The following is a 14,349-nucleotide window of genomic DNA, read 5'->3' as shown; positions in this document are numbered from 1 at the left end:
TATAAATCAAACATTTTGACAATCAGTTGAGCCCGGATATATTGAACTCAAAAGGGATAGTCAAATAGCCTGATATATTGATAATTCGATATAGAAAAGCATGTTAAAGACCGACCAACGAACCCATTTTCCGCAAGGTAGGAAAATGTCCCTCGCGCCCTCCTCTTTTCACCCTCTCCCGAAAATCACGTGACGGCAGGGGCTCGTTTTGTGTCGGCTTTTTCTGTAGGGATAATCCTCAAAAACCGCGAAATGAGCGGCTAGCTGCGAGCGCAACAACGACCTTGAGACGTCCGGGTGTCTTCCCTCGTTTTCGCAGGCACGCTCAATCCGCGAGATTGAGGAAGCCAGCGCGACCGAACGCTTTTTCTCATGAGCTGCAGGTCCGAGGCCGCTCGCTCGGTGTTGATCGAGGGGTTCTTGGTATGCTGTGTTCGTTCCAGCAGCCGCTTTCTGGCATCGCGCGGCTGCTGGAACCATTCCCGTGTCTGCACAAGGATTGGCTTGCGCAATAAAGGGTTCAGGTCGTTGATAATACTTTTATTTTCTAAACTTATAAATCAAGTGGCTTTCCCTAATCTCTTCATTACTGTTTGAAACACATCTCCTCTCATAGGTTGTTCATCCCATTTTGGACTCTTTTGCGGAATTATTCGTCCTTAACTCTGCTTGATGACTGTGTGATAACTTGATAAAGACATTTAAATATTAGCGCGGGCTTGCGCGATCAACGCTGTCCCGGATTTACCCGAAATCGGAAAGATTGGCGTCAGGAGGAGTTGAAGAAGCAAACCGAAAATCTTGCTTCTAATGAAGACGGCACAATCGTAAGATAGGTCTTTGCTTCACTTGCCTCCACAACACCCCATCGTTTGCACTATTGCAACTTCTCAGTAACATAGCTGTATACCACATTTTACTCATTGTTACTATAGATGTGGCCCCATAGGCTTTCCCGTTATGAGCGAGTCGACTTTATAACGACCGGCGACTCTCCTGAGTGAGAATAAATATTATCACCTTCCCACAACATCCACCCCTTTCTCCCCCCTCCCTTTCCCGAGTTGGGGAGATATCAGGCCACTCCAGGAAGCAGCCTGCAGACTGCGCTTTTCGGCTACTCATTCTCAACACATTTGAACGTGGAAGCAAACACATCGCATGAACGACGCCCAGTTGATTTGCAACCTAAATAATGTGGCTGTATACTGTTGGGACCCAATCAATTTCATCATCAATCATTATTTGTTACGATTTCATGGTGAAAGTGTGTTCGTCGTGATGCCACAAAAGTGATCGATTCAAAGTTTTGCTGAAATACTCGCTCCTGTGACGCTCTAGTGCGTAAGGTCAAAGCACCCGAGGCAGTGCGTAATACTTTTCAACTGTCGTTGACGATAAAACATTTGTGGGAAGTGCGCAAAAATTGTTTACGCACTTCCCGCAAAATTGTTAAAATCAGCTTGCGAAAACCGTTGCTTCCCCCCCCCCTCTCTCTCTCTTTCTTTTTTTTCGCGCCACTACAAAAAATAGCGGCCGAGCAACGAAATTCTATCAAAACCTCGCTTCTTAGAGAAAGGACATCAGGCTATAGGGTACTGAATCTGCCAGGGAGTTTGTAGAAATAAAGGGCGACCATTGAATCTAGCCTTCTGCACATCATGCCCGGGATATTTCCATTTTCCTTCCACGCGATTAGAAGGCAAGACGCTGGGGGAATTTATGTGCACTAACATGCTGCTTCTAAAAGAAAGTACCAGATTTCTTGTGCATGTCAATCTACAAGTAAATAGTTTAATCAGTGTGCACAAACATTCACGGCCTGGAGGATGACATGGAAGCATGGCCGAAAGCAGCTTGCTGGAAATATAAGTCTCTATTGCATTGCACTGGTGTGAAAAATTATTACGTATTTTTGTTTTATTTCCGTGCGAAAATAAAAACAGCGTTTAGAAACCGAACACTGTGTGTTTCGAGGTGCGCCGAAAGGACATAGAAAACCGGGACAACCTGAACAAAACGAGGCGCCTTGCGTCACTCAGCTTTTCCTGGTTTCTTGTTTTTCCGGAGCCTTTCAAAAGGGGATGAAAAATTATGAACCGATTGACCCGACTTGCCACATTAGAGCAGTTCATTTTCATTACGACAGGCTCTCTTAGAGCGTCCTGCATAGTTCAGCTTGTACTGGTCCGTTTTTATTTTCGGTTCTTTTCAAAAAGTGAGCTCTAAGCTACTGGACCAACCTACAACATTCAAAATTTACGGAAGCGGAGAAGTGGTTGGGAGGACCAAGCGGGCAAGGGTTGCACGCCCCTCGAACCACCGTCCGTTACCTTTGCTTAGCGGCTGGGCTTTGCGAGCAGAATGCGAGCTTGCTCGAGTAACTTGGATCCGTTCAGAAGATAATCCCCTCTAAACAACCATCTCCGCCGCCTGGGAAGAACGTAAGTGGGCGAACGAGACGCCTCTGGGTTTTGCGTCACGCCTGCATTTCAAGGGTCAGACTTACTGGTTCCCGACACCAGCACGATTGACGGCACCGCCCGTGTCATTAGGGAGTTTTCGTAGATCGTTTTCGCCGCCCCGCAAGGCCCTCCGCAACCCGCTACGATAGCGGGAACTCCACAGTCAAGGCTATCGGCGCGCAGGCGCAGTAGCAACTTCTTCGTTGCGGAATGCTTAGCGGAGGAGGCAGCGCGGTCTACGAAAACTCCCTTTTGATTGTATATTGATAGGGAGAAGAAGGAGAAGAGCGCGACGGCCCGCGGCCGTAGTGCGTTAATTTTGGCTCGCACTCTGGCCGGCAATCAGATTAAAAAACTACCGCTGAGAACCATCCCGTGTACATACTCGAAAACATGATAAGCATCGAATGGGAGTGAACGTAAACGTATAATGATCCCATACAAAGTTTCGCTTGATTCCTAAACGAATAATGCCATAGCCAAGTACACCTTCACATCAAATTGTTAGACAGAATTAAAGAGAAGATTGTGTGTTTCTTGAAAGAGATTTCGGCCCCCTTCTATCCAGTCTGCTTTTCTATAGGCCCCAAATAACGTGGGCAATCTTTCCTTTTGTTGCATTTCCACTTCTCCGCTTCCGCAGTTAATGAATATGGTAGTTTGGTCCAGTGGCTTAGAGCCCACGTTTTGAAAGGAACCGAAAATAAAAACGGACCAGTACAAGCTGGACTATACAAGACGCTTGAAGACAGCCTGTCGCAATGGAAATGAACTGCTCTAATGTGGTAAGTCGGGTCAGTCCATAATTTTCAACCCCTTTTCAAAGGCTCCGAACAAACAAGGAACCAGGACAAGCTCTGGTTGTCCCGGTTTTTTATGTCCTTTCGGCGCTCCTCAAAAAGGACAGGGTTCGGTTTCTAAACGCTGTTTTTATTTTGGCACGGAAATAAGACAAACATACGTAATGATTCTTCACACCAGTGCAATGCAACAGAGACTTCTATCTTCAGCAAGCTGCTTTCCGCCATGCTTCCATGTCATCCTCCAGGCCGCGAATGTTTGTGCACAGTGATTAAACTATTTACATCTAAATTGACATGCACTATAAATCTGGTAATTTCTTTTAGAAGCAGCATGTTAGTGCACATGAATTCTCCCAGCGTCTTGCCTTCGAATCGCGTGAAAGGAAAATGGAAATATCCCGGGCATGATTTGTGCAGAAGGGTAGGTTCAATGGTCGCCTATTATTTCTACAAACTCCCTGGCAGATTCACTACCATATAGCCTACTGTCCTTTCTCCAAGAAGCGAGGTTTTGATAGAATTTTGTTGCTCGGCCGCTATCTTTTGTAGTGGCTGGAAAAAAAAGAGAGGGAGAGAGAGAGAGGAAAGCAACGGTTTTCGCGAGCTGATTTTTTTTATTATTTTTGTTTTAACCATTGCGATATTTTGTTGTCTTTCGGTATGCTTTTGTGGTGTAAACAATTTTCCGCACTTCCCACAAGTATTTCATCGTCAACGACAGTTTTAAAGTATTACGCACTGCCTCGGGTGCGTTGACCTTGCGCACTAGAGCGTCACAGGAGCGCGTATTTCCGCAAAGTAAATACGAGGACCTATTTCTACCTTTGAATCGACCACTTTTGTGGCATCACGACGAACACACTTTCACCATGAAGTCGTAACAAAAAATGATTGATGATGAAATTGATTTAGGTTGCAAATAAACTGGGCGTCGTTCATGCAATGTGTTTACTTCCAGGTTCGAATATGTTGAGAATGTGTAGCCGAAAAGCGCAGTCTGCAGGCTGCTTCCTGGCGTGGCCTGATATTTCCCCAACTCGGCAAAGGGAGGGGAGGGGGGGGGAAGGGGTGAGAAAGGTGTGGATGTTGTGGGAAGGTGATAATATTTATTCTCACTCAGGAGAGTCGCCGGTCGTTAAAAAGTCGACTCGCTCATAACGGGAAAGCCTATGGGGCCACATGTATAGTAACCATCAGTAAAATGTGGTATACAGCTATGTCACTGAGAAGTTGCGATGGTGCAAACGATGGGGCGCTGTGGAGGCAGGTGAAGCATAGACCGATCTTACGATTGTGCCATCTTCATTAGAAGCAAGAATTACGGTTTGCTTCTTCAACCCCTCCTGACGCCAATCTTTCCAATTTTGAATAAATCCGGGACAGCGTTGATTGCGCAAGCCCGCGCCAATATTTAAAGGTCTTTATCAAGTTATAAAACAGTCATCAAGTAGAGGTAAGGACGAATAAATACGTAAAAGAGTCCAAAATGGGAGGAACAACATATGAGAGGAGATGTGTTTCAAACAGTAATGAAGAGATTAGGGAAAGCCACTTGATCTATAAGTTTCGGAAATAAATGTATTATCGACGACCTGAACCCTTTATTGCGCAAGCCAATCCTTGTGCAGAGACGGGAATGGTTCCAGCAGCCGCGCGATGCCAGAGAGCGGCTGCTGGAACGAACACAGCATACCAAGACCCCTCGATCTCCACCGACCGAGCGGCCTCAGACCTGCAGCTCATGGGAAGAAGCGTTCGGTCGCGCTGGCTTCCTCAATCTCGCGGATTGAGCGTGCCCGCGTCAAGGAGGGAAGACACCTGGACGTCTCAAGGTCGTTGTTGCGCTCGCAGCTAGCCGCTCATTTCGCGGTTTTTGAGGATTATCCCTACAGGAAAAGCCGACACAAAACGAGCCCCTGCCGTCAAGTGATTTTTGGGAGAGGGTGAAAAGAGGAGGGCGCGAGGGCCATTTTCCTACCTTGCGGAAAATGGTTTCGTTGGTCGGTCTTTAACCGAAGCACCAATTCGGAATTCTGTGTGTCTCTGCTAATACCGAAGATTGTGACAAACGGTAAATTAGCAACTGCTGCATACAAGAACTGCTAAATACGGTAGAACCTTGTTAAAGCTTAGTTGGAAGGGAGCAGAAGGTACCGCCGCTTCCGCGTGCACCTGGCCGTGCTTACGCAAGCGCACAGCTGTGACTGGGTGTTGCAACACGAAAAAGGGCAGGGCGGGACGCATAAAAGAAAAGCAACTCTTTCTTCACCTACAGACAAAAGTCAAACAAGCAACAAAAAAAGAAATAACATAAAATCAAAGACAGCAAGAAAAAAAAAGGAAACGAAAAAGAAAGAAGGTAAGCAAAGATAAACAAGGCATCCAAGTGTGATTGCACAACCGTTGTCCACAGGTTCAACTAGCTAGACTTTTTTTTTTTGGGGGGGGGCGGGGGAGGGGGGGAAGGGGGGGCTTTTTTATTTGGTGTTATGGAGTCAAGGCAGTGTGTTGTTTTTGTCCTCTGCTTCTTTGAGTCTTTTACTGCCCACAGCAAGAGTGGTTCATCCTCGCCACATGCAAACAATGCAAACCACCCAGCGATGACAATGTTTGGAGGCCGGTGGAGTTCAATACAAATGCACAAGGCACCTCTACTTTTACATAAGATTTTCAAGGGCATGTTTCGATTGTTTGAAATAGACAATATTTTGAAATTCCTGGGTTTGATGTAACCAGGCTTAACTGCAATTATTTACAAATATGAGAGAGCATTTTCGACAATGTTTGTAAAAACAAGTAAAAGATGCAAAGATTCCAATCATTTAAGCAAGTGCTCTACCCCAAAGTGAGGGGTGCAGGTTTTACACGAGGGCGGCTTATAAACGAGTATATATGCTATGCTGGTAGTAGCTCCGCCAAAACACTTACCGTAAAATTCCGTAAGGACACCCTCCCCTGAAAGATTGCCCATCCAGTTTTTCTGGCTAAATATCTGTAACATGAAAATTCCGAAACACCGCCCACCCCCCGACCCCTGTCGGACGTCACGCGATGTCCGGTAAGAATCGCATCAACTGCACAATCTGCGGTACTTGTACGTCTGACAAGCGAGTTCAAAAGGGTTTCCGTGTTTCTGTCTGCGGTCCGCATACACAATATCGCATTCCGTAACATGCGAGTCGTTCCCGCGTGTATATCGCATCGTGAAATGCGAATCTGCGGCGTCCGCGATCTGTGGTATCCGTATAAGTGACATGCGAGTTTGTAGCGAATTTACGCGTTTTTGTCCGCGATCTGTGGGCACGATATCAATTCCCATAACACGAGAGTTATTTCCGCATGTACATTGCCTCCACGATCTGTGGTATTTGTTCCTGTGACATGCGAGTTTGTAGCGGATTCCCGCATTTTTGTCTGCGGTCTGTGCGCGATATATCGGTTCCTGTGACTGGGACTGCAATATGCAGTTTCCGTTCCTGTGGGACGCGAGTTCTTGGCGGGTTTCCACGGGTCCTTCGCACCATGAAACGCGAATCTGCTGCGTCCACAACCTGCGGTATCCTCTCCCGCAATATAGGAGTTCATAGCAAATTCCCGTCTGTTTATTACATTGTGAAACGTTAACTTGCCGTTTTAGCGATCTGCGGTATCAGTTCCAGCGTCACGTGGTTTGTAGTGGATATCCCAATCTTTATCATTATTTGTTGATGAAGTTTTGCTGGGGCATTCCCAAAGATAGCCTAACCTATGTTTTTCACCATTTGTCTTTTCATTTTGGGTATTAGTTCTTACAGAATTTTACGGTAATGTTACATGCAAAGATACCAGTCAGATAATGCTACCACTATGATTGCATCTCATTCATAGAATTGCAGTACCCACCTGCTCCATTGATTTAGCAGGACAAGATACAGTTCACCTAGGAGGATGTTGATTTTGAAATTCTCCAGAGCCTCCTGTAAAACATATGTATAAGACAAGAAAACACAGAATGTTTCAGATAAGGCCAGTGAACAAATAGCTGCATATTTCTTACGTCAGCCATCAGGCCTTGGAGTATGTCCTGCAGGATTGAGTGCTTCTCGCTTGCCGTCAGCTGTACATGTTGACACTGGGAATGAAGAAAGCATAAAAATTGCTAGATCAGAGGTGGTCGATTATTGGTGTCAGAGGGCAAAAGACAGACACATGCGAAAATCAAGAATAGTGTCAATATCATTCTCGGCATTTTCATTTGAATTCCTAGCTTTTTCTTGTGCTTTGTCATGCCAAAGCATTGTTATGTGTTCGTCAATGAATAGTTTGGAACAGTTTACTTCACATTACATATGTTGAAGATCTCCAAATAGACAAACCCCATAGTACCGTTTCGTTTCTTTCAATATTGCCAACAAAATGACAGAGAATAAAACTTTTGAAACATACTAACACCATGCTATAGAAAGTTACAGTTCAAGAAGGCAGGTCGAGGAAAAGAAAGGCCGAAGAAGAGGAAGTAGATGGAACGCTGAAGAGAGGAGGAGGTTTCCCTGCTCTCCTCTCCAGTGTTCTGTCTGCTTCCTCCTCCCCGGCCTTCTTTTTCCTTATCCTACCTTCTTGAGTTGTACGCACTATAGTCCTAGCATTGTGTTGCTCTCGGAGCGGCAAAGCTTTTAACAAGGTGCATTCATCTTGAAAGATAAATTGTCAAGAAAGGATCTCACCTTTGCCAGCGTCACGCAGAGGTCCCGCCAGCCTGAAAGCAGTGCAACTGAGTCGGTCACCGAGTTGCTCATGTCACTAGCATCCATGAGAGTGATCGAAGCATTCATGTCGGAGAGGTGAGGAAGACTGCTGTTCACCAACTAAAGGAAAAAAAAATTAGTTGGCGCAATGCTGCATATGTTTCTGTAGAACTACATGTAGGTAGCACAAGAAATGAGAGGGGGTTGAAGGCTCGCTCACACAGCTGCATTTGACTGCGTTAAGACTGCTTGCGTCCAGCTATTGCTATAGCAACCCTTACAAAGTCAATAGGAAGGCGCTGTGCTGCACAGAGAGCATAGCCTACGATTTCGTTGCACAATTCTTGCCGGGACGCCAAGGCTGCCCTCTTCGCTTGCCTTTGCTCGCTTCGCGCGGCACGGCGGATAAAGTTACGACTTCCCTCTCCCCACGGAAAAGAAAGAGGGAAGAAAAGTTTTGACAATTTTTGCGCACATGGAGACGACATGCAACAAGGACAAAATCTCTGCAAAATGTCGCCCATAAAGCTATCGCTTTAAAAAATATACAGTATAAACCACTTACAACGTAACCGCTTATAGTGCAGGACCGGGTATAACGCGGCTTTTTTAAACCACCGGTTCGCCTCCCATAGAACTCCATGTATTTACATACCGCTTAAAATGCAGGCGCGCGAAGGGAAATACCGGTTATAGTGCGGTTTTTGGAACAGCGCGCCGACTGACCGGCGCTGCGAGCACGCTTCCCTGTGCGACACTAGATAATGGCGCGAGCCGCAAGCGGCACTCGCGGGGCAAGCAACCCGCTTGCCCCGCGAAGAGAGAGGCTTCAGTTGCCATAGTGACGGAGGGACGCACGCATGTGTCGTTCACGTGCGTGCGTCCCTCCGCTGCATTGGAAACAAACAACCGCAACGACAGACCAATCGCAGGTCAAGGAGAAGTGTTCACGCGCACTGCATGCCGGTCGTGGGCCGGCTGCTTCTATCCGCAAACATGGCGTTGGTTTTGATCGTCGACGTAGACGGCGTGGTAGAAGCTCATCGTTCCGTGTAAAAGCGCTATCCTTGACTGTGAATTTTCGATGTGTGTCGCTATGATAACCCAGCATGTACTAGAAGGGAAGATCCATCTACTCGTGCGGCGATGTTGTGGCGGCACTCTCAAGACGGCAGAAACGCCCGTGTCGTTGTGTTTGTTTACTTCGACTACAGTGGTGCTTTCTAAGCATTTCTGTTTTCGAACATCGCCCGGATTTCTTATTTGGAGCATTTCATGCCTGTGCTCAAGTTGAAGGTATTACTGGCGCGTACCGTATAAAGGATGTGAATTTTCACGCATTTTCATCGCCGGAGAAAAGTGATTAGGGTTAGCAATCCTGAACACTCGCAACGTTCGACCGCGACCCGCGAAGCCATTAAAAGGCTGCGCCAGGCGAAAGTCACTCATTTCTTTCAAAATGTGTGACACACTTGAGAGAGAAGTGTACTAGTCTAGTGAAATAAAGACTTTCCTCAAACTAAGCTTTATTTTTCATCTAACATAAAATAAATTCTTTTACAGAGGTAAGTTGTCTGATGGCGTGTATTTTGGCCTGAAAAATTGATGTTTTGGTTATAGTGCGGTACCGCTTATAGTGCGGATTTTCACGACTCCCACGACATACGTTACATGCAGTCTACACTGTATTTATTTAGACCATTTTTTTTAAAAGCGTTAAAGGGGGCATGCTTTTTGAATTGTATTTGACAGACAAACACGAGCTCTATGGTTCACGTTTTTAATTAATGGACTTTAGTAATTTATAAAAACAAAAAAAAGTGTCACATGCAAGGATAGCTCTGTAGCATATATGATTTCAAAGTGCTCAAGCTTCAAATGTTACAACAGCAAAGGCCTACCTTTGACCACTTCTTGATAAACCCATTCTTCTGGACTCTCTCAAAAATGGACTTGACATTCGGGTCCAACTGGCTCCTACCAGGCAAATTTAAAAAAAAAAGAGAGCATAAAGAGCATTGCCGCATCAATAAATAAAATCAAGTCAAGTTGCCACTAAATATTTTTACAATTTGAATCTACCTGAAAACTCAATCTAAACTCAATCAGATGGGCACCTAAAAGGACCTTTACGCCAAAGGACGTTTAGTGTAAATGTCATTTAAGCACTGCCACACGGCACGTCAAATGGCATTTAGCGTAAAGATCCTTTTCGTGAACCTGAGTTCCCACAACTCTTTTATGGCTGCTAAAGGCGTACTCTCGTCAGCAGCGGTCTACACTAGAGAAGCGAATTGAAATAAAAGATCATACTGATATCTAAAATCAATGTTTTTGTATGTTTATTACTGAAAAAGAGCATGTGTCACATATATTCTGCACAGACTTCGCTCTACTAATAGTTTTCTGCACTCACAAACCCAGCTATTTAGTAAACCTCGTCGTCCCGCTGCTTGCCTGCATGCATTGTCCACTTCGGCACTTTGGTTTTCCTCCTCTCAGTTTCCCTTACAACCATAGTTACCTAGCTTTTATTTTTCTACTTTATATTTTATCATCCTTTAATATTGTATTGCTAACTGCACTGTGTATATTAAATATTTTTTGAACATGAATTTCTGTATCTCATTCGCGTTGTGCGATATGTCGAACGACAAAGGAGCGTCCACGACTAGGAAGGGGTCGCCGCGCTTCCATTGGAGCGTTGAGGCGACCTGGGCGCTGATACGACTTTGGGAGGATCAGCTGGAGGACCTCTGACACGTGCGATGAAACTCAAGCGCCAGCACGACGTTGAACCGAACAGGGCAAAAGCGTAGCAGAAGCACAGAACCAAGCGGAGGCACTGAGCAATGTTAGAACTGGGACTGAGTGAGCGAGAGACGCTCAGGGTAGCCCCTAATTGGCAAAAAAGCTTTTCTTGGGCTTAAAATGGACTTTGTTGTAATCCCTCGACTGACCTCGGCATTTTGTCTGTTTTAATATCTTGTTTGCTTAAGAAAAACTTTAAAAATTATTTATATCGCCAAAATATTTTTTTTTCTGGCGTGAATGCGTTTGAACGATTTACGAGACTTCAATCGCTGTAAACATTGCCTAAATGACATTTACTTGCGCTGTCTGGCACAGCAGAACTTAAAGGTCATTTAAAAATCCTAAAGGCCTTCGACGTAGAGGTCCTTCTAGCTGCCCGTCTGACAGAGGTATAGGGAATTTTGATTTACTGAAGGGATATTACTTTTTTCCAAAGATCCTTGGATGACTTCACAGGTCCTTCTGTTTATTTTGTACATACTGTCGAGACCAGTTATAACGAAGTCAACAGGAATCGGAAATCACTACGCTATATCCGCTATTTCGTTATAACCGACCTCGGTTAACGAAGTGCAAAAGGGAATGGGAAATCGCGATCGCTTCGCTGGTGCCGCCATTTCATTATAACCGACTTTGTTTTAACCGGTCTCGACAGTATAGTACTTCTGTATGCGTACACTGAGATAAGAAAAAAAAACAGGACTATTTTGGCTAACCCAAGGGTCTTCTATGCCATGGCTGCTGGCGCTGCTGTAACCATGAACAGGTATACGTAAAATGTAGACTTCTTTTTTTGGAATTTGAGACAGTAAATCTTTCGAATTTGGAAAAGAGTCTCCCAACGTAGCTCCGTAATAAAACGACGCGATAAACAACATGCATATGTATTTCATTCTCTTGGGCAGGCAGCACTTCTTTTTGCTTTCTAAATTGAAAAAAAACCAACCAGGATAGAACACAGTTGAGAGCACGTCTTCAGCCTTGTTCTTGTTTATTCTCTTCATTTAAAAAGAAAATACACCTACATGCTCTTTCCAAATTGAAGCTTTTTTTTTTCTTCAGAAATTGTATAAATATACAGAGAGAAACAACGAAACGACTTCAAAACCAGTTCGTAATTACAAAAGCTGCTCCACTCAAACTAATACTTCCAACTTCAGGTTAATGCTAGTGAGAGCTCCGAATTGGTACACATTTTGAATTTCCTTAAAACAAAGCACAGAAAAAGTAGAATCCAGCTGGTAGGTGACAATGCAGAGAAAGATATTAAAACAACAGACACCATATTCAAAAGCAACCAGTGAAGCGACTCACTTCGAGTGGAAAAGCTCCAAGGCAAGCGTCCTCAAGATGAAAGCCACCAGCCTCGGGTCTTGCGTCAGCACAGAGTTGCTCAGCACGGGGAAGCAGACGAGTTCCCAGAATGTTTTGCTGCAGAAAACGTGCAAGAACTTTTGCTCACAAAATGCGGACTTTAAGCTTTGAAAGCTAGTCTTCAGAGTAGCTCAACATTGAAGCAAATCTGCTGAAATTCAAGTCGAAATTTGACCACATTACATAGGGAAACAAAGGCTGACCTACAGAATGGTAGGGATGGGCGAATATTCAGCTATTACGAATAGCCCATCGAATTCTGTTCTATTCGGCATTCACTTCAAATCAAATTTAAGTATTCGACATAATCAAATTATTCGAAAATATTGAATTATTCAACCTTTTCGAATACTCTGGCTTCGATTTCCGGCCAGGTGGCGCAAGCTTCCGACAATTTCGACCATTTCATGCTCCCGAACTCAGTGCACTTGAAATTAACAATTACGAGACTTCTAATACCAAATAAGAACATATATAAAACTATAATCTAAACATATCTTGTGGTATTTGTTGCTTGTACTATTCAAACTGTTTGATTTGAAATTATTCCACCAAAATCACTATTCGCTTTGAATTCGATTCGGACCCAAAATCCTCTATTCGCCCAAGCCTACAGAATGGTCTTCTGCTGGGCAGAAAAGTGGTTCCCAGTTTCCTTCTCTCCCCTCCCTCTCCCATTCTTCTCTCTTCCTCTCCCCACAGCAGCAGGTCTCTGAGCTACTCCCCGCAGAAAGAAGAGGGGTCTCACTCTTTCTCGAAGGGAAGGAAGGAATTGAGGGAGAGCCTCCTCCTTTCTGGCTGTTCGTCGGCCTTTAAAGGGCAACTCCGCTTCATTTTTGGTTTTGAAAAAACAATGCAGTCCTCTTCAGTATCACCTAGGAAGACCACACGTGCAATCTTACGACGCAGTTCTGTCTAAATTTTCTTAAACGGTCCGGCAAACTTTGCAACTCGCCAAGTTGCCGAAATCGGCTGCCTTGAGCGGGCGAATTCAGGCGCAACCAACAGCGCAGTCAAGGCTACGGCATGGGCGGAGCCAACATTGAGCTAAACGCCATCTACAAGGCCCCCTTTTGCTTGTTTTCACTTCTCCAGGCGAGCGTAGCGCATGACGTCAGCAACGTTGCCTCTCGGCGCTCAGCAGTGTCCACGTGATTGGCGTAACGCGCCTGCGCAGCGCGTTTCTCGGGAGCCGTCCGGCCGCCCGCCGTGGTCCCGCCGTTACCGCCGTCTTCCGCGTCACAACCGCCGTCGTCGTCTCGCCGATTGTGATTAATGTCTCTCGGAGTTTAGTCCACACTACGGACACCACGTGAGCGCACACTTATGCCGCATGCACGTGGCGAATGCGGCATAATAATGCACGTGGCGAAGAGTGCGGCGCAGACGACACTCGCGCCTGCCACCTGCCCGCCCCAATCCCGCCCGTCGTTAGGCCGAGGATCACGTGACATCTCGTACCACGTGATGGCCATGTACTTGGCGACCCGAGGCCAATGTTGCCGGGCGGAGCCGAAGTTTCGGTTTCGATTTCCGCTCGTGTTTAAAATCAGATTTAAAAATATATATCCCATTTTTCGCAAAGCAAACGACGTAGTGTGTTTTACTAGGGCTTTTTAATTCGAAATCAATCATTATCCCGAAATCTTCGGAATTGAGCGGAGTTGCCCTTTAAGGTATACTCATAATACTAGTATACAGACATTTGACACGGTGGTGTAGCAAATTATACTAGTAGCATCAATGTAGTAGACATATAAAGGATTATTAATACAGAATGAATTTTGAAACAAGCCAAGTTGAGATTTGTGTCGCATCGTTGTGCTGTGCCATCAGAGCTAAATTTAGTGGCTCATATGGTCACGTGACTTGCATCAGGTAATGCCAGGTCACGTAATGTCATAGTACCACGTTGTGGTGTCACGTGGCATGAGGTTACAAGATGCCAAAGTGTTACAAAGCAAAGCTGTGGTATCGCATGACATCCCTCTGCCAACATTAATAGATTAGTAGTGTTGGGTGTTAAGTCATGGTGTAATGCAACATCACATCGTGTGACCATGTCGCATGATGTCGGGTCAGGGTGCCGTGTGATGTCACAAGATACTGTGCTATGTGGCGTCACGAGACACTGTGACATCATGTGATGTCACGCTGCCCAAATTTACA

At 45.3% G+C, this 14,349-nt stretch overlaps 1 protein-coding gene across 2 annotated transcripts in view; it reads right to left on the bottom strand.

Moving 5' to 3' along the window:
- Positions 1–14,349, bottom strand: part of LOC8053623 (nucleoporin NUP188) — a 68,779-nt gene that overhangs the window by 19,114 nt on the left and 35,316 nt on the right. For both annotated transcript variants that reach the window (XM_029982359.4, XM_029982360.4), the window contains 5 exons: positions 12,121–12,237; positions 9,894–9,969; positions 7,972–8,112; positions 7,305–7,379; positions 7,151–7,224 (listed from right to left, as the gene is read on the bottom strand). In XM_029982359.4, the coding sequence (XP_029838219.3) occupies positions 7,151–7,224; positions 7,305–7,379; positions 7,972–8,112; positions 9,894–9,969; positions 12,121–12,237 (483 nt within the window). The remainder of the gene's footprint in view (positions 1–7,150; positions 7,225–7,304; positions 7,380–7,971; positions 8,113–9,893; positions 9,970–12,120; positions 12,238–14,349) is intronic.

The sequence above is a fragment of the Ixodes scapularis genome, unplaced genomic scaffold (genome assembly GCF_016920785.2).
Source record: "Ixodes scapularis isolate PalLabHiFi unplaced genomic scaffold, ASM1692078v2 PGA_scaffold2__306_contigs__length_199485367, whole genome shotgun sequence".
Classification (NCBI taxonomy): Eukaryota; Metazoa; Arthropoda; class Arachnida; order Ixodida; family Ixodidae; genus Ixodes; species Ixodes scapularis.
The sequence above is the reverse complement of the archived record's forward strand: the minus strand, read 5'-3'. Positions and strand labels throughout refer to the sequence as shown.